Source organism: Drosophila tropicalis, unplaced genomic scaffold (genome assembly GCF_018151085.1).
Source record: "Drosophila tropicalis isolate 14030-0801.00 unplaced genomic scaffold, ASM1815108v1 contig_158, whole genome shotgun sequence".
NCBI lineage: Eukaryota > Metazoa > Arthropoda > Insecta > Diptera > Drosophilidae > Drosophila > Drosophila tropicalis.
The window spans coordinates 7,278,891-7,304,669 of NW_027172602.1; the positions used below are offsets into that span (position 1 = coordinate 7,278,891).

The 25,779-nt window shown below is 41.4% G+C and overlaps 6 protein-coding genes across 11 annotated transcripts; 4 read left to right on the forward strand and 2 right to left on the reverse strand.

The window, feature by feature from the left end:
- Nucleotides 1–27: 27 nt before the first annotated feature.
- Ldaf1 (Lipid droplet assembly factor 1) lies at nucleotides 28–1,141 on the forward strand. The gene is made up of 4 exons (XM_068302788.1): nucleotides 28–109; nucleotides 198–432; nucleotides 491–703; nucleotides 761–1,141. The coding sequence occupies exons 1-4, from the start codon at nucleotides 107–109 to the stop codon at nucleotides 1,018–1,020; spliced, it is 711 nt and encodes a 236-aa protein (XP_068158889.1). The 5' UTR covers nucleotides 28–106; the 3' UTR covers nucleotides 1,021–1,141.
- A 148-nt stretch (nucleotides 1,142–1,289) lies between these two features.
- arm (armadillo) lies at nucleotides 1,290–9,700 on the forward strand. Of its 4 annotated transcripts, none has more exons than XM_068302533.1 (7): nucleotides 1,291–1,441; nucleotides 3,372–3,431; nucleotides 4,100–5,739; nucleotides 5,800–6,000; nucleotides 6,073–6,345; nucleotides 7,424–7,520; nucleotides 9,263–9,700. In XM_068302533.1, exons 2-7 carry the CDS (start codon nucleotides 3,401–3,403, stop codon nucleotides 9,544–9,546), a joined length of 2,526 nt encoding a protein of 841 aa, XP_068158634.1. In that variant the 5' UTR covers nucleotides 1,291–1,441; nucleotides 3,372–3,400; the 3' UTR covers nucleotides 9,547–9,700. The 4 variants fall into 4 exon arrangements, with proteins under 4 accessions (XP_068158637.1, XP_068158634.1, XP_068158635.1 ...); XM_068302534.1 differs by lacking the exon at nucleotides 1,291–1,441 and adding an exon at nucleotides 2,100–2,247; XM_068302535.1 differs by lacking the exon at nucleotides 1,291–1,441 and adding an exon at nucleotides 2,882–3,012.
- A 229-nt stretch (nucleotides 9,701–9,929) lies between these two features.
- On the reverse strand, nucleotides 9,930–11,016 carry mRpL16 (mitochondrial ribosomal protein L16). The gene is made up of 3 exons (XM_068302982.1): nucleotides 10,857–11,016; nucleotides 10,725–10,790; nucleotides 9,930–10,646 (listed from the first exon to the last, which is right to left on the reverse strand). The coding sequence occupies exons 1-3, from the start codon at nucleotides 10,903–10,905 to the stop codon at nucleotides 10,030–10,032; spliced, it is 732 nt and encodes a 243-aa protein (XP_068159083.1). The 5' UTR covers nucleotides 10,906–11,016; the 3' UTR covers nucleotides 9,930–10,029.
- Nucleotides 11,017–11,534: 518 nt separating this feature from the next.
- trr (trithorax-related) lies at nucleotides 11,535–20,651 on the forward strand. Of its 3 annotated transcripts, none has more exons than XM_068303627.1 (8): nucleotides 11,535–12,236; nucleotides 12,315–15,499; nucleotides 15,581–17,662; nucleotides 17,730–18,284; nucleotides 18,352–18,953; nucleotides 19,019–19,148; nucleotides 19,228–19,410; nucleotides 19,473–20,651. In XM_068303627.1, the coding sequence occupies exons 1-8, from the start codon at nucleotides 11,711–11,713 to the stop codon at nucleotides 19,563–19,565; spliced, it is 7,356 nt and encodes a 2,451-aa protein (XP_068159728.1). In that variant the 5' UTR covers nucleotides 11,535–11,710; the 3' UTR covers nucleotides 19,566–20,651. The 3 variants fall into 3 exon arrangements, with proteins under 3 accessions (XP_068159728.1, XP_068159730.1, XP_068159727.1); XM_068303629.1 differs by having other exon boundaries at nucleotides 12,315–15,254; nucleotides 15,348–17,662; XM_068303626.1 differs by having other exon boundaries at nucleotides 12,315–17,662.
- Nucleotides 20,652–20,741: 90 nt separating this feature from the next.
- Nucleotides 20,742–21,723, reverse strand: Coa8 (Cytochrome c oxidase assembly factor 8). The gene is made up of 3 exons (XM_068303631.1): nucleotides 21,564–21,723; nucleotides 21,247–21,495; nucleotides 20,742–21,163 (listed from the first exon to the last, which is right to left on the reverse strand). Exons 1-3 carry the CDS (start codon nucleotides 21,624–21,626, stop codon nucleotides 20,930–20,932), a joined length of 546 nt encoding a protein of 181 aa, XP_068159732.1. The 5' UTR covers nucleotides 21,627–21,723; the 3' UTR covers nucleotides 20,742–20,929.
- A 40-nt stretch (nucleotides 21,724–21,763) lies between these two features.
- mof (males absent on the first) lies at nucleotides 21,764–24,987 on the forward strand. The gene has a single exon (XM_068303630.1). It carries the CDS (start codon nucleotides 21,854–21,856, stop codon nucleotides 24,857–24,859), a length of 3,006 nt encoding a protein of 1,001 aa, XP_068159731.1. The 5' UTR covers nucleotides 21,764–21,853; the 3' UTR covers nucleotides 24,860–24,987.
- Nucleotides 24,988–25,779: the final 792 nt, after the last annotated feature.

The following is a 25,779-nucleotide window of genomic DNA, read 5'->3' on the forward strand; positions in this document are numbered from 1 at the left end:
CAAATTTGTAAATATGGTTGTTGGTAAGGAAAATAAATCGCTTTAACGGGGGGTGGTGTGGTGAGAGTGAGGCTTGTGGTGAAAAGCGGGTCTGATGTGGTGAAAAATGGTAAGCAAAACATGAGAAACCGGACTAAAGGCAAAGTTCAAATATTTTTTAAATTTTGCGACTTTTATACACACTAATTTTGTCATAGGCAAATCACTCAAATAAATCAAAAAAGAAGAATGCCGCTGAGCATCATAATGAAAATACCAAGAAAAAGCAATCCCAGCACAACAGCATTAATTCCAATCCCAATATCAGCACCAATGGCAACGGAAACACTAGTGCCAAATCGGGAGAGGAGGAAGAGGACATTAGTTTCACTTGGCTATCCCTGAATCCCGAGCAATTACTTGATGTCCTAATGCAGAATTTTAACAGATTTTGTAAGTATTAAATCGATTCTTGTTCTACATTTAATAAAACATGTCGAATGTCTTTTAGGGCAACAGATCCGCCGGCTCGCCTCATTCGTGATGTCCGAATTGGGAGGCTATCAGCTATTTGAATCTATTGCTTTATGGTGCGCACGTAATCCTCATTTAGCCATATTTTTGCTTGCCGCCAGCATAGTTTGCCTTTTACCATTTCTTATCATATTTGGCTTTGGCATTGCGACCATGGCAATGGCCTTTACAGGACTCCTGATGCTAGAGGGTAAATCTATTCGTTTTGGTGCCTAACATTACGCTAATGTATTCATTTTTCGAACAGGCACAATCCTTACTATTATTTCTGTAATGTTTGTCGCCTGCATAGGCGGCTTGGCCATCCTTGTTCCTTTAATAGGAATTGTTACTTTGGCTGCATACTTTGGGCTGGCGAAAATCTATACTCTTTACGGTGCTGACATTGAACGGAATAAAAATGTTCTAATGCGGATTATTGATGAACCGCCAAAATCGCGCAAAACAAATCAGCAACAAAATGTGTTGAGAATAATTGATAATCAGGGAACATATCCAGTTGCATAGTTTCAATAAACATGCACATGTAACGAAAGGGAAATCTCAAATCACTGAATTTAGAGACTACATATATCAAAGGTGAATGGAAATTAATAAAGAATATAATACAAATGCACAAATATCAAAATATCAGAAATTAATATTTAAATTTTCCTAATAGTCAGCCGCGTTTAGTCTTCCAAGAATTTGTTTACATCAGATAAGCGAAAAAAAACAGGTTTTAATCAGCAAGTTGGCAGTCCGAGTTATCGATAAATAGTTGACCCTTTTCAACTTATCTACAAGCGGTCACACTTGTCAGCATATACATAGTTTTCAGTGGGGAAAATTTTTGTGGAGTGGATATTTCTTCATTTTACTTGCATTTAAAGTGTGGTTTTAAATACTTTAAGTCTGCTTTAAAGCAGTTTTAACAATTACTGACGCGGTAAGTAGTAATATATTACAGTTTCATTAAGTTAATGAGATAGAAAAGTATTTAGAAAGCAGAAAACATTTCCCGATGATGATGTGAGTTGGTTGTTTGCTTAGGAGGGGGGGCCTATGTTACAGTTGCAGAATATGCCAACTAAAACAGATTATACGGACCTTACATACATACATATGTGTGTAACTATTTGTTTGTATATCCTGATCATCATACAAACATTAGTAGATACATAAATACATACGAATCATGTATCAAACTCTGTTTTTATTTAAATTATAACAGTGACATTGAATTCAATATGGAGACCCATTTTTGAATTAAGAATAGTTGAAGAGTTAGCATCCTAGAATGCAACAGGGGGTCGAGGGGGCATCGTAAACAAAGAAAGAGAATCTGCGTTGGTTTTGAGTTAAAAACTTTACAGATCTCTGCTCCTATGTATATTTTTCAGTGAAACAAGTTTCCTTTTTCCTTGCTTTAGGAATGTGTTCTCTCAAATATAACTTTATTCGCTTTTTGTGAGTCATTATTTCTCTTAAATAAATGTAAATAACATTTGTTTACACCGGAAATCAACTCATTTTTAAGAGGGTATTAGCTGAGCAGGTTGGCAGTCCGACCTATCGATATACGTTGCTGTCATTCTCCAGTTAACTGCCAGCGGTCACACTGGTCAGCATATACATAGTTTTCAGTGGGGAAAATTTTTGTGAACTGGATATTTCTTCATTTTAATTGTACTTTAAGTGCGTTTTAAAATAAAATTAGTCTGCTTCCAAGCAGTTTTATCAATTATAAACGCGGTAAGTTGTAAAAATATTCAATTTCAATTTGTGTAGGTGCATGAATGGTGTTGTAAAAATTAGAAAACAGATTCTCGGGCGAGGAGAAGGTTGTTGAGCATGGGAGCGGGGGTGTGGTACACTTGCAAAGTATACACACACACGCACACACACACAGCAGCGCAAAGGCAAGCCAAACAAAATGTTTTATTCTATGCTATATTGTTTGTTTTTCATTTCATTAAGTTTATACAATGCATGTAAACAAAATCAAAATGTTTAAAACTAAACATCTTTTTATTGTTTCTCTTTGCAAAGTGTGCTCTGTATGTAACATATACATAAATACATATACATTTATGTGGCTATATGTGTATATATATGTATGCAAGTGTGTGTGTGTGTGCTTAATCTAAGTGAAAAGGCACAAACTCTGCGCAGCATAATGCAGTTGGTTGAAACTCACTTGCCACTTTCTCTCTCTCTCCCACTCGCTCTCTCTCCATTTCTGATTTCTCTCACTCCCTTACAAAAATGCAGCACTGTTGTTGCAATTGCGCTGGTTCTGCTTCTACTTCTTCTGCTGCTGCTGCGCTGCCTCTGCTTATGTCGTTGTGTATCTCTTCTGTTTCGTTTTAACGGTTTGTTCGGTCGGTCGCATTTTTAAGACGCTGCCGCTCCTAAAGTTGAAAAAAAAAACAAGTACATACCCACTTTTTTTTTAACGAAGTACAGCAAGAAGCAGAACCAAGAGAAGAAATAAAAAGAGTTCCGTGTTAATAATAGGTACACACATTCATCTATGCATATTAAATAGTTCGGTTTGTTTTTTCCCACAATCTCTTTTAATTATATTAGAATTAAAATACCTCAAATTTACTGAGAATTCAGTTTTTTTTTTTGTTTGTGAAACATCTGAAACCTTTTAAAGGCAAGCAGGTACAACAATTTTCATGCATTTTTTTTCGTTTACCTGTAGTGGAGTGAAGTGAAGTGTGTATACATGGATCAAAAATGTTCCGAAACATATTGTAACAATAATTGTGCAATCGACTTGATAGTTTTTTATTTAAAATCAAGCAAGAAATATCGAATAATGGTTTTAATTTAGTTAGTTTATAATATTTACTTTCTGTTTTTTCTAGGTGTGGTGTAAATCGCCTCAATCACCAAGATGAGTTACATGCCAGCCCAAAATCGTACCAGTAAGTATATAAATTATAAATTAAAGAAAATATCACTTACAATTTCATGTCCGTATAACTAAATCGGGTTGAAAACATCTGGAAAAATTACAAAAATTTGCTTCAAAAAGATTGAATATTTCCCATATGATTACTTGTGCACATGTGTGTGTTCACAATTAATTTAGAATACATTTATTTAGTGAAAGCCTTATTATAATCAAAAGATTTGAACTTTTGTTGCGTCACTTCACATTTGAAGTATGTGGGGGAAAGTCGGTTCGCCTCTTCCCTTCCTGTGGGCGGGGGAAATCACACGAAATGTGCTGCGTCAATTTCATTTTCAACTTGGCTGCCTTTTTTTTCTACTTCGCCCTTTCCTCCTTTTCAAAACTCAATTAATGAGTGCTGCTGCATACATTGCACTTTTTCTATAACAAAAAGGGTTTTTTTCTCTCCATTTTTGCATATATTATCTCTGTTTGAAGTATTTGAATGGGATCTCTTGAATATATACAAAGGCAAGCCTTAAATGATTAAGAAATCAATGGCACATTCATACATGAGATGGCATAATTAATACCACCCCATCAAAGAAAGAGGTGGAGGGTAAAACAATGGGGGTAGTTGTCTTTAAGATGCCCATTTATTCTTCTATAGTCTAGTACTCACTTACCTATTACTTGCAGTGTCCCATAACAATCAATATAATCCGCCGGATCTACCGCCCATGGTGTCGGCAAAGGAGCAGACTCTTATGTGGCAGCAAAACTCATATCTGGGTGACTCGGGCATACATTCGGGTGCCGTCACTCAGGTGCCATCGCTATCCGGCAAAGAGGATGAAGAGATGGATGGTGATCCGCTTATGTTTGATTTGGATACTGGTTTTCCGCAGAATTTCACACAAGATCAGGTGGACGACATGAATCAACAGCTAAGCCAGACACGCTCTCAACGTGTCCGTGCCGCCATGTTTCCCGAGACACTGGAGGAGGGCATTGAGATCCCATCGACTCAGTTCGATCCTCAGCAACCGACTGCTGTGCAACGTTTGTCGGAACCATCGCAGATGTTGAAACACGCTGTCGTCAATTTGATTAACTATCAGGATGATGCCGAATTGGCCACACGGGCCATTCCTGAGTTGATTAAACTCTTGAACGATGAGGATCAGGTGGTGGTATCGCAGGCTGCAATGATGGTACATCAATTGTCCAAGAAGGAAGCGTCGCGTCATGCCATTATGAATAGCCCCCAGATGGTGGCCGCTTTGGTGCGGGCCATATCGAATAGCAACGATCTGGAGAGTACCAAAGCAGCTGTGGGTACTCTTCACAATTTGTCGCATCATCGCCAAGGTTTGTTGGCCATCTTTAAGAGTGGCGGTATACCGGCTCTGGTGAAATTGCTCTCATCACCGGTGGAAAGTGTTTTATTCTATGCTATTACCACGCTGCATAATCTACTATTGCACCAGGATGGTTCCAAAATGGCCGTACGCCTGGCTGGTGGCCTTCAAAAGATGGTCACTCTTCTACAGAGAAATAATGTCAAGTTTTTGGCCATTGTCACCGATTGCCTACAGATCTTGGCATATGGCAATCAAGAGAGTAAACTTATCATTCTTGCCTCGGGTGGTCCCAATGAATTGGTACGCATTATGCGTTCCTATGACTACGAGAAGCTGCTATGGACCACCTCACGGGTACTAAAAGTACTCTCGGTGTGCTCCAGCAATAAGCCGGCTATTGTTGATGCCGGTGGCATGCAGGCATTGGCCATGCATTTGGGCAATATGTCGCCACGTCTGGTTCAAAATTGCCTTTGGACGTTGCGTAATCTATCGGATGCTGCCACCAAAGTGGAGGGTCTTGAGGCTCTACTCCAATCGCTGGTCCAAGTGCTTGGGTCGACCGATGTCAATGTGGTGACCTGTGCGGCCGGCATACTCTCGAATCTGACGTGCAACAATCAACGGAATAAGGCAACAGTCTGCCAGGTGGGCGGTGTCGATGCTCTGGTACGCACCATTATCAATGCCGGTGATCGTGAAGAGATTACCGAGCCGGCCGTTTGTGCATTGCGTCATCTAACGTCGCGTCATGTCGACTCGGAGATGGCCCAAAATGCAGTGCGTCTCAATTATGGCTTGTCGGTCATTGTGAAGCTATTGCATCCACCATCACGTTGGCCCCTGATCAAGGCCGTTATTGGGCTAATACGCAATCTGGCTCTCTGTCCGGCCAATCATGCCCCATTGCGTGAGCATGGAGCTATACATCATTTGGTGCGTCTACTAATGCGCGCCTTCCAGGACACAGAAAGGGTAAGTCTTGATTATGCTCAATAATCTCCTTATCATCAATAACTTTTCATTTGATTTCAGCAACGTTCATCGATTGCCACAACTGGCTCCCAGCAGCCATCCGCCTATGCCGATGGTGTTCGCATGGAGGAAATTGTCGAGGGCACTGTTGGTGCCTTGCATATATTGGCACGAGAATCGCATAATCGTGCCCTAATACGCCAACAATCGGTAATACCGATATTTGTGCGTTTACTATTCAACGAAATTGAGAATATACAGGTAAGTTTAACTCAAAAGACAATCAAATGGACTCTTTCTAATAAAAATTTATTGTCTATTCCGTCTGCTTAGCGCGTTGCTGCTGGTGTGCTCTGCGAATTGGCTGCCGATAAGGAAGGTGCCGAGATTATTGAACAGGAGGGCGCAACTGGGCCATTAACCGATCTATTGCATTCACGCAACGAAGGTGTTGCAACCTATGCCGCAGCTGTGCTCTTCCGCATGAGCGAGGATAAACCGCAGGACTACAAAAAGCGCCTATCAATTGAGTTGACCAATTCTCTGCTGCGCGAGGATAACAATATTTGGGCCAATGCTGATCTAGGCATGGGTCCTGATCTGCAGGTGCGTGTTGTTTAAAGAAAAGAATAAATATATTTGTAGATATGTATACGCAAACAGATGTAGGATAGTTAGTGTAGTATTATATTAAATCACTCGATTTTTGCTAATATTTTGGCCAATTCAATCTTTGGCTTTTTTTTTTTTTTGTTTCTTTTCTATTACGTATTTGTTTGGCTTTCCTTTTGTTTTTCGTTTCTTTTACGCTAGGAAATTGTAAATATGAAAATTTATATATATTCTATTTCATTCATATCAATTATATACACACATATATATATATATATACAAATATTGTACATATATACATATACATTTTACTATTCTAGAATATCCTTGGAATATATTTAATTTGATCAACTTTTTTGTTCTGTTTATGAAATGTAAAATTCTAAACGTAGGCTTATAGAGATTGTAGACAAATCGTCTGACTTTCGGGGCGAATTCATATACATATATATTTATATAAACACATACTAAATAATATAGACCCACATATATGCCACATAAACATAAACAGATATAAGTATATATATATCTTATACAACTTGTGTTATGTTATTTGTTTATATGATATAATTTTGTGTTTGGTTTTTTTTTTATTTGTTAATTGTATACCACTTCCTAATTATTATTATTATTATTATGATTATTATTGTTTCTTTATAATTGACTCACAAATTTTTATTTATTTGTTTTTACATTTTTGTTTCTTTTTCCATTATGATTACGATTTGTGTGCAAAAAAAAAAAACCAAAACCAACAACAACACCGAAAATACCACTTTCACCACCACCACCAAAAACCACGCACCACCACAACAACAACAACGACAACAAACTTCTATCGTCCTTTGTGTTTCTCTCGATCGCTCGCACACACACATACACACCTCCTACTCCTGTTGTGGGTGTATGCTGCGTGTAATTTCTGTCCTAACAACTTTTACTTCTCCATCCATCAAACAAATCAAAAAAAAAAAAAAACGTAAATCAAATTCTATCACACACACACGACAAAACACACACACAAACACACACATGATCACATCACATAACAATCGAAAAACAACCATCACAGGATATGCTTGGACCCGAAGAAGCATATGAAGGCCTTTACGGACAAGGTCCGCCCAGTGTGCACAGTTCGCACGGAGGTCGCGCATTCCATCAGCAAGGTATGTATAAATGATGACCCACCAAACCCAAAGTCCAGCATTAGACATTTAAGGAGCAAAACGAATCAATCAATCCTCCCCCGAAAACCTAACTTCCCCACCCCAGTCAAACAATTTAATGAAGAAATTTTTGTGGACATTCAAAATTTGCCAAGCTTAAAGCAATTATTATTGGGTAACCCTTGCCCCTGAACCCCTGCCCCTCGCCATATAACACATGAACTATTCTCTCGTTATTTGTGTCTATAATTCAAACTCGCATAGCGCCCCCCTTAACTTAACCCCCTACCCTAATATTCTAAACTCTGTCCCTGCTTGTTATACGTTTTTGTTCTAAAAATTCCATTCGTTCAGCACCAAACAAAGATACAATTTGGTTGCATGTAATAATGTTCCCCTCCTTCCCGCAAACCAAAACCCACCAAACACGTTTTTTAGAGCCCCGCCCCATTGCCCTTGTTCAGATTACTCCATTGGGTTTTTCTTTAATCCTCTTCTTAACGCACGCTTATTACAAAACCAAAAAATTAAAAGAAAACATTTAATTACAAAGATACAAAAAGTCTTAAGAGAAGTAACATTAGTATAGAAGGATATTAGATAAAAAAAAACTTTACTATTCGTTTAAAAATTTGAGAAAGACAACAAATGAAACAACTTTCTGTTTTAGTAATGATTCCCTTCTCCTTCTGGAGCTATCTTTGACTTACATATGTTTTATCAGAATTCTGATGAGGAACTTAGGAACTGCAGTGTTTTTGTGTCCAAAAGAAACTGTTTCCATTTGTTTTTCCCTCAAACCTAGTATAGAAAGATTGTTTTATGATATTCCAAAATCCGAAACCCCCTAAATCTATCATTTCCCACAAAAGAAACTTTGACTTAGTTAAATCTTAGTTTTTAAAGAAAATTTGAAATGGTTTCTTAACTTGATCAGAGCAGAGCAACGTTGCTTCTTCTAACCAAAACCCTTATTTTTTTGCAGTGTGTAAAAAAAAAAAAAAACACTTCACACTCTCAGACACACAAACACACACAAATGAGCACACCTTAACATACGGGTCTTAATCATATTTATATAGTTTAGAAGATCATGGCACAAAATTTATATAATCTATACAACAATTATATACACCCAACTACAACAACAACAAAAAAAAAAAAATACAATCAGAAGGAGCTGCAGAGGATTCATTTAAGAAACAAAAAATTAGACCTCATTTTGGTGACTAAGAAAACTGCAATTTACTAATGTTATATTTACAGAAAGTATTCAAATTTGTTGTATATATATTTTTTTTTGTTAGATCTTTTGTCCTTGTTTTTTTTTTTTTTTGTGTTACTTCCGATTTATTTATTTTTCACTTCAGTTTTTTGTTTGTTGTTTCTGCATGTCAAAGGAATCAAATCATATAATATACATATATATATAGCATGATATCTGTGGAATATAATTTTAAAAAATTAGCCACTTTTAATCAGAAATTGATGTGCATAGATAATTAAATTATAAATATATTTATATAGATAGTTTAGCCCATTAATTTATATAGATGATAAGAATTTTTTAATGTTAGTTTATTAATTTGCAGCTAATTTCTTTCTATTTATTTAAAAAAAAAATGGAAATTCTTTTGTTTTTGCATCTTTATATAGATAAAATTGTAATTTTTATTTTTTATTATCTTCTTTGTTTGATGCGATGTGATTTGATGTCATTTTTGCTGTTGTCTCTTTCACAGGATATGATACTTTACCAATAGATTCGATGCAAGGTCTCGAGATCAGCAGCCCAGTTGGCGGTAGCGGTGCTAGCGGTGTTGCTGGCCCTGGCGGTGCCGGTAATGGTGCCGGTGGACCATCGGTTGTTGTGGCACCGCCCAGTGGTGCACCGACTTCACCATATTCGATGGACATGGATGTCGGTGAAATTGATGCGGGTGCATTAAATTTTGATTTGGATGCCATGCCAACGCCACCCAATGACAACAATAACTTGGCTGCCTGGTACGATACCGACTGTTAGATTGAAGGAGACGATGAGATGGTGACGAAGAAGAAGAAGTTGATGATGACGACATACATAATTATAATTATCTTTAATATACAATGCATTACATATACTACTACCCATATAAAGAAAAATGGTAAAATTACACACAAAATGTTTGCAACAGAAATCCGAATTTATTGAATTTTGAAATGAAATGAATTTAAATGAATGAATTTTGGACTTACACATGTCGAGTTTGAGTCGTTTCTATTTTAGAGCGATCATTTTGTTTCCTATATGATTGATTGGTGATCATTGAGTGATCTTATCGCAACATATTATTTGGGCTACAGCAATTCCATTTGACGGATTTATCCTTAGGCCCAAAGATAACTAAACAGAGACACATTTGGAAATTTTGAATTTTCTAAATTTATTTTGCATATACACAAAAACAAATAAGATTGAATCATAAAGTAACAACAACATCTCATCTAAGGCAAGGATATATTCTTATTACAGATGTTTACCGAACCATTTATGATCGACCGGCGAAAGCCATCGATGACAGCCATTTAAATTGTTTTGTATGACATATTTCATGGTAAAAGGATTCTCATTGGTGCGCTCTTTAAGGTCCTCGTCGACTTGCTGCTGATCGAGCATCTCTTGGGAGACAACAGTTGCCTTGAATGGCAACTGATTGGCCACCTGTGTCAAGAATCCTTTAACCTCAATGAATTCACATCTGCCGGCAATCTCGACAATGATGCGACCCGTTCGTATGGGTGTTACATAATGATCTATGGCACCCTTACCGCCACCCATACGCTGACCTTGTCCTTTTTTGGTAATGGGTTGCCAGGGAGCGGGAATCCGCCATGTGGCAAACATGGTGTCGGTATTCATTTTACGACCGATGGTCAGACGCATCATCTCGTAGTGGCCCCAACGTAAGCGACCACCGCCAGTGGCCACAATGGCATACTGTTTGTGGAGCAGGGTATTATGTACAAGTTCTGGGCCACGCATGTACCGAAGACGTTTCTGCATCTTGGGCGGGCGCAGATTGGGCGGATACTGAGGCATGCGCTCCATTATGCGCAACTTGGGACGCTCGACTTTCTCAATGTCTGGTTAAAAAGGATTTCTTGATTAGTTAATTGAACGAAACTCATGTCATGTATGCTAGGGGATGGGATAATGCTCACTTTCATATTTTATAGGCGGAGCAAAGTATTTGAGGCCCGCAGTGCTTACGGCACTAATGTTGCCAACTATAATTGGGGGATAAGAATATATAAATTTCTCTGGTGAGGTTCTGGTAGATGGTTTACACTTACATGCCACTGTATTTTTGCATAATTGAGTTACAGCTTTAAGGCTCCACATTGTTTATGGTCTCTTTCATTCAGATAATGTACAAAATAATATAAATATAACCGGCTGCTTGCTGCAGGTTACATCAAAACTACTAATCAGATATGCCCGAATTGCGTTATGCAGTGACTGTGACTTGGCATTCGCCGTGATTGAAAGCAGTGACATAAATATAGTTTTGCAATTAATTTATCATCAGATTTACACAGTTGTAGAGTCTTAAAAAATAAAAACAAACAGTAATTAATTAATAACACATTGGGTCTTGCGGTTGGTCAAATAAATGATTTATATTCAAATCAGATTTTGGTATGTGGTCACACTTAGAGTTTGTTGCAGGTGCCCATTATAAATATGTTTATCGAAATGCAACACTGTTTCTCATCTTTTTATATACACTGAAAATAGTGATGACCCGCACCCAGCGGATCAGTAAACATGTATCGATATGCTTTGTTGATTAATTCTTTTTCTAGTACAAACACCTGCTAAATAAATATGTTTAGGTAATATTGAATGATTTCTTGCTTTTCCTATAACATGGTAACTGCAATTAATGTTGAATTCAGCTTTGCGTTAAATTTGTTCTCATCGATGATTGTTGGTATTTTATCGATATTTGAACCATCGCTGGTCACGTCCCAAGTCCCATCACCAGCTGAAAATAAATTTTAATAGAAATTTATAAAAAATCCTTAGAAATAATGCATAAGAGAAACAAATATTAAGCCAACACTATTAAAAATAAGTGACAAACACAAAACACTTGCTGGGCCAGCGATTTGCAGTGTTCGCCTGTGTGCCGTGGCGTCTTGTTATGAATATATCGAAGGTGACAACATCGCTTGCTGCTGCGGCCGCTGCCGCCGAAAAAGCAAAACCTGAACGTGTAAATGTAAATGCAGCATCTGCAACAGCAGCTACAGGCGCACCAACAGGCGCAGTAGGTGTTAGCACTGGAGGAGCAACCATTAGCTATCAAACAATTAATTTGCAGAAGCGTGCCAGCGTGGATAGTGGTGAACAGAGTGACGATTCGAATCTGAATCGTAAAAAACTGAAAACTGAACTCATTATCTGTCCATCGCCCGCCAAACAACAACATCAACGGGGACCTGGTGGAGTTAGTGTAGTTAGTGCTATACACACCTCGCTTGGATCTAGCTCTACTTCCGTTGGCGCCAAGGAGGAAACTGCCAGCGAAGATGCGTGGGATCAGCAACAGCAGCCGCGAGAGGAGCAGCAGCAGCAGATTATAGTGTGTAATTTTGGCTCCTCCACCAACACCACCGAGATGAGTGCAATTAAACAAGAAGAGGTGGTCGAAGGCAACCAGAAGCAAAGTAAGTGTAATTAAATAACAAACACGGCCATGCGCGCATTAAACAAAACTAAATTTTGTTTATTTTTTTTTTTTACAGATTTTATCAGCTTTACCAAAAAAGAAGCGGCATCATCTGTTGCTGTCACTGCGTCCGCCGTCTCCTCGTCATCATCATCATCGTCGTCGACAGCCTCCGTTATATCAATTGAGCCTACTGGCGGCGGCGGTGGAGGAGGACCCGGGGGTGGTGGTGGCACAGATCTTCCTGAACAACCGAATAAATTTGATCCACTGGAGCATGTTACCACAGCCGCATCGGGTGCATCGATTATTCTTAATACAAACAATGGAACCATTATGACTACCACCACCTCCAATCAAAAGCCTGGCCAGACCAATTATAATCTCTTCAATGCCACCAGCCAAACACCGACATTGCTTAACCGTGTCAATCTGCATTCCAAGCTGAAAGGCCAGCCCCTGATGATGAATGCCAAGAAGCTAGCCGAGGTCACCCAGACGACGGCCAAGGTGTCCATTGGTAATAAAACGATATCTGTGCCGCTGCTTAAGCCATTGATAACTGCATCCGCTGCCGGCGGTGCCACAATTGTTGAGAGTAAACCAATACAACAATTGCCTATTGGTGGTCAGATAGTAACGACAACCACCGGGCAATCACAACAGACGCAACAGCAGCAACAACAGCAGACACAACATATCAACTACACCAAATTGCTAAAGCGAGGGCCCAAAAATCCCACCACAATTGTCTCATTCTCGGGACTGCAAATTAAGCCAGCCAATACTAAGATTGTGACCGCCAAGGTGGTCAGTAAAAAGATGTCATTGCAATACCAACAGCAGCATCAACAGCAGCAGCAACAACAACAGCAGCTTCAAATTCAACAGCAGCAGCAATCCACTGGCAGTTTGGCTCCACCCACAGGCAGCATAGTGACCATAACCACTACAAATCCCAATCAGACATACACCATGGTGCAACAACAGCCGCAGCAGCAGCAGGACACGCCATTAGCAGGAGGTGTAGCTAACCCAATAAGCAGTGGAGATTCTGTTGATGGAGTGGAGACAAATACACGACAGAAACCGACTTACAGCGAGAATATACAAAAGATTCTGTACAAAAGCAAATCTCTGGAGAGTGGAGGATCGAATGAGGAGTTCACCAATATTAATAGCGTGGTCATTAAACCGCTGGACAAGAGTCAGTTGAATTCTGCATCGGGTTTTAACATATTTAAAGCGACACCAGCAACGTCCAATTCATCGGTGGTCACTTCAAGCACATCATCGGGAGCTGTTGACCTGCCCTCAGCCGCGTCTGCATCCGCTTCCGGAGCCACCACAACGAGTACATCTGTGTCGGTGTCGGCTATTCTAAATGAGGTTGCAGTGGCCAAATCAACGCCAGCCACCATATGTATAAATAGTCCGGCTGTTGGTGGTGGTAGTCGTCCCATAATCTCGATACAGAAAAACATCTCTCTGGTACTCTCCAAGTCGACAATGGCCCAACAAAAGGCAAAGATGATGACCACACAGTCCGGAGCGCCTGTGGTTGGTTCTACCATACAAATGCATACGGTGCCACTGCAGCAGCAGCAGCAAACGCTTCAGCAATCGTCTGATCAAACATTATCAGATCAAACAAAGCCATCTATGCAGATTAAACTGACGCCGCAAACACTAACAACAACACCAATTGCCACTTCCTCAACCATCGTTGCCGCTACCTCCGTTGTCTCCACAACCACTACCACGCCCACCAAACTAAATGTTAGCCAGGTGACCAAGTTGGAGGAGTTGTCTGCTGACAATAAAACTAAAATGATTATAAAACATCAGCAACAACAGCAGCAGAATCAGGTGAACGTGCAAGATTCCACACCCAGCAATAGCAGTAGCATCACCAGCAGCACCAGCAGTAGCGGTGGCACCACCAATGCCACCATTAAGGAGCAGCAGCAGGCAGATCAACATAATGATGCAGTTTTACCAGTTGTTGCTCCTGCTCCAGCTCCCGTTGTTAGTGCTCCGGTTGCTCCTACTCCGCCAAATAATGTTCAGACACAGCGTGTGGATGACTCGAATAACGCTCTATTAAAGCAACTGCTTCAAAATTCCTCAAGTAGCCATAATCTCAGCCAGATTAGTATAACATCATCGCATGTATCGGCCAGCGGGCCATCGGCAGGTGGTGCTGGAGGAGTGAACGCATCAAGTACTGCTTCACTTTCGGCCCGCAAGGTGATTAATGTGCGTGCTCCTAGCATGGGTTTGGTTAGCTCGCTGGAAGCTCAATTGGCCAGGCCAGTTATTCCCCCAGTGCCGGCAGCTGTGAGCAACAGCAGCAGTAACAGTGGCGGAGGAGTGGTAACATCGACGGCGACACTTAGCACCCCCACGACGACGACAACGGCCACAACCATTAATCAAAGTGGTGCTCCTTCCATTGTGGTAAATACAATGGCCAGTGAGCAGCAGAAGCAGCAGCAGCCGGCAGTAGTTAAAACAGAACAGCAACAACCACAAGGTCCTCCACCACCACCGCCGCCTCTGCCATCGCCACAATCCCATAATCCATCCCACACGCATCAGACTCTTGCTCTCCCTCCCCCATCATCGTCAGCATCATCATCGTCATCGCAACAGCAGCTGCAATTAAAGCAATCTGTGCAGATTGTATCCAAGGAGACATCATTTATATCGACACCACATCTTGTTCCTGTGACAACTCCGTTAATCGATTCTACAATCAAGACGGAACAAATACTACCACCTCCGCCATCATACGAATTGGCCACCTCGTCCTCATCATCATCTACCAATTCCACAACCATATCGGCTCCAGTCTCCAATGTAACCATATCTGTATCAACTAAACCCATTGCAATCGATCAAACCCAAGATAGTGAGTCCCATACAGGTGATCCTGTACCACCAACAGAGCAGATGGTCGTCATGGAGCAACAGCAACAAGCGCCGCAGCAGCCGCAACAACAACAGCATCCAAGTACGTCCTGGAAATTGCCAGAGCAATTAAATCATCAGACTAATGTTCACCTGGAACAACAACAACAACCTAATCATATTATCAAAATTTTAGGAGTAGAGGTCCAAAAAAGAAAGCTATCGATGCAATTGCCACTGGAGGAGAAGCAGCAGCAGCAGCAACAACAACAACAACTATTGCCGCCGCCGCAGCAGCAACATCAACATCACCCAGTATCGCCAGTGACACCATCATCCCAGGAGAAGGTACAACTGATTACTGGTTATGCAAAAAAGACTTTATCTAATCAACAACAATCAATCACCCCGGATATGCCACTCCATCAGCAGCAAACGACGGCGCAGCTCCATCAACTCCATCAGCAGCAAACGACGGCGCAGCTCCATCAACTCCAGCAACAGCAGCAGCAACAGGCAATCATCCATCATCCTCAGGAGCCACCAGCCAAACCGGGAGATCAGCGTAAAAGACGAAAGCGCGAGAATGTTCAAAAATCTCGTCGTGGTAATCTAAATGCTAGCACACCTACCGGACTTGGAGCAGCTTCGGGTGGAACAAATCTGAAAGATTTTCCCATTGGTGGTCTAATGCCTGGTGGTAATATTGTGGGTACCACAACCCTACCATCTGGTGCTGTTGTGCAAATGGCTTCCGGTGGAGGATTAGCCAACACTACCACCGCCTATATGCAAGGTACCCATCCAAATGCTGTTGGGCATCATCCTGCCATGGTATCCAATGCCGCCGCCGCTGCAGCCAGCATCGGCAATAGTGGATCGTCGCCAATGTTAAAGAAACGTGTGCGTAAATACTCAAAGGTCGAGGAGGATCACGATGCCTTCACCGAGAAGCTAATGACGCATATTAAACAAATGCAACCGCTTCAAGTGCTTGAGCCACTGTTAAATCGTAATTTCCTTATTGGATGCGCAGATCTGGATCCAGCTGTAGCGAGTAATAGTGGTAGTGGAACCAGCGGTGGCAAGACAAAGAGTTCAACATCAGGAAACACATCCTATTCACGTGGTGGTTGGCCATTGTTCATGCGCGGCGGCGATGATACCGAGCAATTGGGAGCCAATTGTAAATTCGGTCAGGTGCGTCATCCCAGTTTACCATCTCTATACGATAGCGAACGTTTTGGCGGTCATCCGCCGTCTCTGCCACCACCTGGACCCTTGGGTGGTAATAAATCCCTGTCGACCATACAAAACGATTTCTACGATCAAGAGTTCTCCACGCATTTAGAGCGCAATCCCCGTGAACGCCTCGTCCGGCATATTGGTGCTGTGCGAGATAGCCAAACGGAGACAATTGAGCTGGTGGAGCAACCACAACCACTGGTTGCCACCTTGCCACGGCTCACACGATATCCGGGATTGATACTCTTGAATAATACAAGTCGTTGTCATGGCATTACCGGTGGACGCATGTCTCCGGTGGCTTTATCGGAGGATTTTACCACCCTACGATTGCCCATTTCACCCGTTTTGCGTTCCTGTGCCGAGGAATTGCGCAAATCTCAACATCTGGAGATGGGTGGACCTGCTGGTGGTAGTCATAACAACAACAATAATAACTATCAACAGAAGAACCAAAATGTGATACTCTCCCTGCACTCATCAGCCTCAGATAATATAGTTGGCGTTTTGAGGGATCTGGCCAATCTTCTGCATTTGACACCATCTCCGGGTTTAAGCTGTCGCATTATTGATGACAAGTCAACGTTGGAGAAGACGACAACGGAGGCGACGGCAGAGGCCACAGCAGCAGGGGAGGATGGCGGTGGCAACGAAACCGACCGAATCAGTCAAAGTCATTTAAGAAAAATTCTCATGGGCAAACGTAAAATTTGCCGCGGCTGCGATTCCGCCATTGCGGCATTTGGTCTTCGTGTGCCCAAAGATGAACAATCAGCGGAGGATAAAATCTCGCCACGTTTGGCTCAACTGCGGGCTCTATTACCGGGCTATGTCCCACAGCCAGCTTATGACTACTTCTGTAGTCGCACCTGCCTGACCAAGCACAAATGGTCCACATCAAGCACAAGTGGTGGCCAACAAACAGATGCAACGACATCCACAAAACCATCAGCATTGGCAAAAATGAAATTATCGTCCTCCGCCTCGCCTGATGAGCTACAGTCAAAGATCAATGAAATGCCAACGGCTACGCGGAAATGCATTGTCAAGTGTTTCAGTGCCGATTGCTTTGGACCCACAGCCACAGCGGATACAGCGGACGAGAGTAAGGGTGCTGTGCCACCCAATAACACAGTCTGGGAGACTGGTGACTCTGGCCAACAGCAGCAACTGGAGGATACACGTCAATGTGTCTTTTGTAATCAACGCGGCGATGGCCTGGCCGATGGTCCATCGCGTCTGCTTAACTTTGATGTGGACAAGTGGGTAAGTATTTACTTTGGATCCCCTTTTCTTTGGATATCTCATTGATTGACTGGTTGATTAATTTCAGGTCCATTTGAACTGTGCCTTGTGGTCGAACGGTGTCTATGAGACTGTTTCCGGTGCCTTGATGAATTTCCAAATAGCTCTACAGGCGGGTCTTAATCAATCCTGCAGCGCCTGCCATCTATTGGGGGCAACCATTAAATGCTTTAAATCACGCTGCAATGCCATATATCATTTACCCTGCGCCATTAAGGAGGACTGCATGTTCTATAAGAATAAATCGGTGCATTGTAGTGCCCATGCAGCTGCCGCATCATCCATTGGTGGTTCATCAGGCGGTGCAGGCTCCAATTCGGGATCTGGTTCAAGCGGATCTGGCTCTGCGATGGCCACAGGTGGCGGCGCGGCCGATAATGAGCTCAGCTCATTCATTGTCCATCGACGGGTCTTTGTGGATCGTGATGAAAATCGTCAAGTGGCCACTGTAATGCACTATTCGGAGCTAAGTAATCTATTGCGTGTGGGCAACATGACCTTCTTAAATGTGGGACAATTGTTGCCGCATCAATTGGAAGCTTTTCATACGCCCCATCATATATATCCCATTGGCTATAAGGTGGTAAGTAATCTCAAGTGAATTCCAGTTCCAGAGAAAATCAGTCTAACAATCTCCTTTCGTTACGCAGAGTCGCTATTATTGGTGTTTACGTCGACCGAATCGTCGATGCCGCTACATCTGCAGCATTGCGGAGGCCGGATGCCGTCCCGAATTTCGTATCTTGGTGCAGGATACTGGCGACAAGGCTGAACCGGATCGTGAATTCCGTGATAGCACACCGACAGCCGTATGGCAACAGATTCTGCAGCCTATCCAGCGATTGCGAAAGGTACACAAATGGCTGCAATTATTCCCGCAGCATATAAGTGGAGAGGATCTGTTTGGTCTTACGGAACCAGCTATTGTTCGCATACTGGAGAGTTTGCCTGGCATTGAGACGCTAACCGATTATCGCTTTAAATATGGACGTAACCCGCTATTGGAATTCCCGTTGGCCATCAATCCATCGGGTGCGGCACGGACTGAGCCCAAACAACGTCAGCTTTTGGTTTGGCGTAAACCACATACGCAACGCACTGCAGGTAGCTGTAGCAGTACACAACGTATGGCCAATTCGGCAGCCATTGCCGGGGAGGTGGCATGTCCATATAGTAAGCAATTTGTTCACTCCAAGAGTTCGCAGTATAAGAAGATGAAACAAGAATGGCGTAATAATGTATATTTGGCAAGGTAAACACACATATTAGCGGGGCAAGAAGAAAAATCATTAATCATTCATCTCTTGTTGTCTCTAGGTCTAAGATTCAAGGTCTGGGCTTGTATGCGGCCAGGGATATTGAGAAGCATACCATGATCATTGAGTATATAGGCGAGGTTATACGCACAGAAGTATCTGAAATCCGTGAAAAGCAATACGAGGCAAAGGTAAATTTCAAACTTCTTAGTTACATTCGAATTTCTTAAGATTATCTTCATGAATTTGTGTTTTTTGTCCTCTCTATAGAATCGTGGCATTTACATGTTCCGCCTTGATGAAGATCGCGTTGTTGATGCCACTTTAAGTGGCGGTTTGGCTCGTTACATTAATCATTCGTGCAATCCAAATTGTGTCACCGAAATTGTGGAAGTTGATCGTGATGTGCGTATTATAATATTTGCCAAACGGAAAATCTATCGGGGAGAAGAGGTAAGTTTTCAATTCGAATTGAACTATATGTCTATATAATTTATTGTTTATTTGTTTTACAGCTTTCGTATGATTATAAATTTGATATTGAAGATGATGCACATAAGATACCATGTGCCTGTGGAGCGCCCAATTGCCGTAAATGGATGAATTAGAATGCATCAAAGCCAGCAAGCCAGCCTGCCAGCCAGCATGTGCGCCTGCCAAGATTATCTTCTATCATTCTTCCCCACCCCAGTGAACAAAAATTGTTACAGCTTGATCAAAAAACAAAAAAGAATGAAGAAAACACGGCAATTTTATATATTTCAATTTGTACTGCAAGAGCAGCAGTATGTATATAAGATTATATATATATATATGTATATGTATATATGTACATATATAATATTGTAATTAATGTAGAATGTGCCCACGAATGGCCAAAACCTTGAAACCATTTTAGCTAATTTGATCCCACCCCCCTCTCCATGTCCCTCTCCATCACTGTATTGCCTGAAGGCCAAGTGTTTTTTTTTTTTTTTGATAGCTTAAATTTACGATCAAGATCAAGCTTCATTTATATATATGTATATATAATATATATATATGCATACTGTTAGTTATCTAAGCAAAAATTATAATTATATATATAATTTTTATTAATATAAAATAATAGACTCTCCCTGCTCCTTGTATACTTAACGACGATTTGCTGTCCACCACACAAAACAAAACAAACAAAAAAATAACAATTTAAAAAAGAAAAAAACACTTTATTTTGATTAGTTCGTTCGTGGGCACACTCTTTAGTGCCAGTCTGTGTGTGTGTGAGTGCATGAGTATGCGTGTGTGCCTTTGTTTAATTTTAGTTTATAATTAAATGATCCTTTATTTTCTTTTATGCAGCAAGTGTGTGTGTGTGTGGTGTGTGTGTGTGTGTGTGTATGTGTGTGTGTGTGTGTGCGTGTGTGACCCAAAAATGAAGTAAAACATGAAAAAATATAAGCAAAGCAATCAGCAGGTTTACATCTTAACATTTATCATTATTTTTTTTTGTGAATCATTCAATTTATTTTATTTTTTAACTAGGTTTTTTTCAATATTAGTTCTTTTTTTTTAGTTTTTTAAGCAAATTATCTAATAGTTTTATTATTACATTATACATATTATGTACCACTATTCAATCAACTGTATTTTTCTCGCTAATTTTAAGTAAAACAAAACGTTTTTCTCTGTATAAATTAATATTGTTTTATTTATTTGCACTTGTGTTTTTCATTTTGTTGTGCTTCCCGTTCTTCCTCTTCAATATGCTATCAAACATAAATAATTTTAACAATGAGAGAGGATTAGGATGAAACATTCAAAACAAATGGTTTAATTAAAAATTTAACAATTTATAAATGTCTGTATATGTATGTGTATGTAGTACAATGTAGATATACGAAAGATAAAACAATAACAATTTTATACAAGGTTTAGGGTTTTTTTTTTTTAATTTACTATATGTACATGGTTATTTATACTTCTTCTATGGTTATACTTTTTTCCCACTATATCTCTTGACGATGGCGAACAGCTTTTGACAACTGACCATAAAGGCCAAGACGAGCATATCGAAATTTTTTAAATACCATGATATATTGTACATTAAATGAAGTCTACGATTTTTGTCAAGAAATGATTTATAAAATACGCTCATGCGATCGGCGTAACTATCATCCGTTTCGTTAACATTGATTTTGTGTAAACGTATAAAATCTGCTTTTTCCTGTAAAAACGAGGGAGATGGCAATAGATTAAAATATATGTATGTACATACATATGTATATCGTTTTTCTCATTCGCACTTACGTCGTAGAACCGTTTGTTGTGCCTCGTCCAGAAATCCACGTTCCAAGCTTCTACTTCAATTTGTTTCAGCCGTAACCTTTTGGCCAATTCCGTTTCATTTTTATCAATGTGACGAACATACGGTCGTAAATTTGAAAATTTATCTGGTGGTCCTATATAATCACATTTCACCTCATGTGGATCCGGACGCTCGGCCAAAGCACCCTGTACTACTTTCGGCCTTTTCCTCGGTGCGGCTGTTACATAGTGCTGTTATGATACAATATGATTTAAAAAAAATTAACATTTTCGTTTGCCGAAACCGGACATAAACTTACTTTGATGAGCGGCGAGGAAATTTGTTTTCGAACAAAAACTGCCAGTGTCAGGCATTTATGCATTTTAATAAAAAACTTTTGAAAAAAAAACACTTTATTAATAATTTGTCAGCTGGTGGTTCGTTCTAAGGTTGCCACTACGTCATTTGGCAAATTCCTAGAATATCGATGTCCGATATCAAGCTATAGAGTGGCAACTCTGTGACTTGGCTGAATGTAAGAAGCATCGAGAAGCGTTAGCATCTTTCACATTTTTAGCATAAAACCAAAAAAAAAAGTATAAGCAAGTAATGTCCGAAACGGACTTGGATCAGACGCGCTTTGAAGGGAATCCGGATCCGGAACAGGATCAGCATCAATATGTGGAACAGCCGTCCGACAGCAACAAATATGAATTGGAGCACAGAGCACGATCTCCACACACGCCGGTTGAGGATGTGGCGGATGAATTGAATACCAGCTTGGATATAAGTGGTTCAACTGATCACTCGGATGGTGCTGGTACCACCACCACCGATGCCGATCAGTCAATGGAAGTGGAAAGTCTAGAGGAAGAAAGCATAGATGAGGCAGATGAAGAAGGCGATGGCGATTACGATGGTGATGAGGAAGGTGATGGCGTTGCGGAAGGTGAAGGCGATGCAGACGCAGACGCAGACGTTGTGGCTCATGCAGATATTCACGCTGAAGTAGGCGGTGAGGCTGATGCAGACGTTGAGACTAATGCCGAAGCAGATGTTGAAGCAGATAATGAAGCCGATGTAGAGGGTGAAGGCGAAGCAGATGTGGAGGGTGATGTCGATGCAGATGTAGAACCGGAAGGCGAGGTATATGTAGAACCTGAAGGGGAGGTGGTTGTAGAACCTGATGGCGACCCACACTTTGAACCTGATGGCGAACCAGGTGTAGATGGTGATGGCGATGAAGAACCTGCAGCGAAGCGAGAGAAGCGAGACTGCAGTCCTATCTCGGATGATGAAAGCAGCAACAGTGGCAGCAGCTCAACTTCATCTGATTCCGAAGCGAGTTCCTCAGAAAATGAGGATGATTGCCCCGAATATCCTTCACCAGCATCGCCTGTTACAGTAGTCTGTGTAGAGGATATGGGCCACTGTGAAGATATTAGTAGTCCGTCACCAGTGGAAGGAACTATTATCCAGGAGCCGGCAGAGAAGCACGATGAACAGCTGACGCCTTTGGAGAATATGCCAGATCTATCGCAAATAACAGAAGAAGTGCCAGAGACTCCAGCATCTCCCACTGATGAGGAACAGGCGGAAGTTGGCGTAATTGTTCCATCATTTATGCGAGCTCGCTATGCTCAACCATTGATGCATCACCACCTACAAGATGATAGTGGGCAACTGCAGCAGCAACATCAGCATCAACATCAGCATCAACATCAGCATCAACATCAGCATCAACATCAATATCCACATCAACAGCAACAGCAACAGCTGCAGCTGCAGCAGCAACAACAACAGCAAATGCTTCAACCTCGACTGGCACCACGAGATCCGCGTCAAAGACACATGCCACCGCCTCTACCTCAGACACATTCCCATCCTCATCCGTATGTTCATCCGCATGCGGTTCAATCAATATTCTCAACACCAGCACCAAAGCCACCAAAGCCACCACCAACAACAGTAAGAAATCTTCTAAATGAAGACATTGAAACTATATCGGATGATAGTAGCGACGCCGCTGATAGCTCCAGCGATGATGATGACGACGATGACGATGATGATGATGATGATGATGATGATGACGATGACGATGATGATGATGACGATGATGAGGATGATGTCATACTGATTGAACAAGAGAAGCCTACGAGACCATCTCCACACTCTGGGATGGGTGCTGGGCTACTCAAAATGATTGATATCAACGAAAATCCAGACAAGATATACTACATACGACGCGATGATGGCACTGTCCATGCGGGACATGTCCTTCAGGCGCGCAGCACCGAGCATTCATCAACGGTCCCGAACGAGTATTATGTACACTATGTGGGTCTCAATCGTCGCCTGGACGGCTGGGTGGGACGACATCGGATCTCAGATAATGCCGACGATCTGGGTGGCATTACAGTGATATCACCTACCAGTGATCAACCAAGCACCAGTCACCATCTACAACAACAGCAGGCAGCTGCCGCCGCGGCCGCCGCATCAGGAGGAGTGCCATCATCCAAAGCTGATCCAATGGGCAGTAATGCTGCTATAGATCGTCATAAGCGTCGTGGCCAAAAGGATTACTATCTGTCGGCCTGTGAGAACAATCGTTACGATTACAGCGATCGTAAGATGACACGTTATCAGAAGCGACGTTATGATGAGATTAATCATGTCCAAAAGAGCCATGCCGAGCTAACTGCCTCACAGGCGGCCCTGGAGAAGGAGCACGAGTCCATAACTATGATTAAATACATTGACAAATTGCAATTCGGAAATTACGAGATAGATACCTGGTACTTTAGCCCATTTCCCGGAGAGTACGGCAAGGCAAGGACTTTGTATGTATGCGAATACTGTTTGAAGTATATGCGATTACGGAAGAGCTACAGTTATCATCAGTATCAGTGCAAGCGTCGTCATCCACCTGGTAACGAGATCTATCGCAAGGGTAACATCTCAATCTTTGAGGTAAATGGGAAAGAGGAGCCGCTGTACTGTCAACTGTTGTGCCTGATGGCAAAACTGTTTCTGGACCACAAGGTTCTGTACTTTGACATGAATCCCTTTCTCTTCTATGTGCTCTGCGAAATTGACAAAGAGGGTAGTCATATTGTCGGCTATTTCTCCAAAGAAAAGATGCAGGAGAATAACAATGTGGCATGTATTCTTGTGTTGCCACCGCATCAGCGCAAGGGTTTTGGTAAACTACTAATCGCATTTAGCTATGAGTTATCCCGCAAGGAAGGCGTCATCGGAAGCCCAGAGAAACCATTGTCCGACTTGGGGCGACTTAGCTACCGCAGCTATTGGGCCTATTCACTGCTGGAACTGATGAAGGTTCGCTGTTCACCAGAACAGACGACTATTAAGGAGCTCAGCGAGATGAGTGGCATAACCCAGGATGATATCATTTATACACTGCAATCTATGAAAATGATCAAGTACTGGAAGGGTCAGAATGTCATCTGTGTTACATCAAAGATGATAAACGATCATCTTCAACTGCCGCAATTCAAACAGCCCAAATTGACCATCGATCTGGATTGTTTGAACTGGAAGCCACAAAATGCTCCATCGACATCGTTTGCAGCTCAGGCCAGGCTACTCTAAGCATTGGACATACATATGTGTTACATATAATTTTTTTTTTTTTTTTTTAGTATATTTAAACAATTTTTTTTTTAGTTTTAAAGAATTTTTTTGTAATAATTAGAACAATATGCTAAATTTGTCCCAAACATTGATAAGTCTTTTGAATGGAATGGGAAAGGTGGTTTTTTTTTTCAAAAGTCCACGTCGGCACCATCAGAGACAACATGGCGAAAAGAAAAGTGAAGAAACCATCTACCAGTGTAACTGCTGCAGCTACACCACAAATCTGCCATACAACCTTAGGAGGCACAAAATTCAGGAGAACCATGGGTCGGCATTGAAGCAGAAGAAAATAGTACGTCAGGAATTAGGACATCAGGCAGTGGAGGATCAGACAATAGGGACAGTGGAGGATCAGACAATAGGGACAGTGGAGGATCAGACAATAGGGACAGTGGAGGATCAGACAATAGGGACAGTGGAGGATCAGACAATAGGGACAGAGTTAACTCCCAGTTACCCAGTGACGCCAGCAAAACAAATTTCCAATTATGGAATTGAGGATAAGGAGGCCCTGACCCCAAAAAAAATTTACTCACAATGTCATTCGGAAATTAAATGGAAATCCTTTAATTCTTAACTTAAAGCATTCAACACCAGACTGGCCAAACTGACGAATGGCCAATTAAACGATGATGATGATGTTTTATTTTTTACGTAAGTATTCAAAAATTCCATAGATAACTGAATCGTTGTTTCTAAAATCATTATAATTATTTATTATATTCAGGTTACACCAAGTTGTAGAGGACCGGCGAGGATTCCACAGGGTTAAAAACTGGGATAAGGTGGCAGCAATTTCGGGCTCAACGCCACAAACTGTAAAAGATCTTTATCAAAGTAGACTGCTCCAATTAGAAATGACGGAAAGAAGTCGA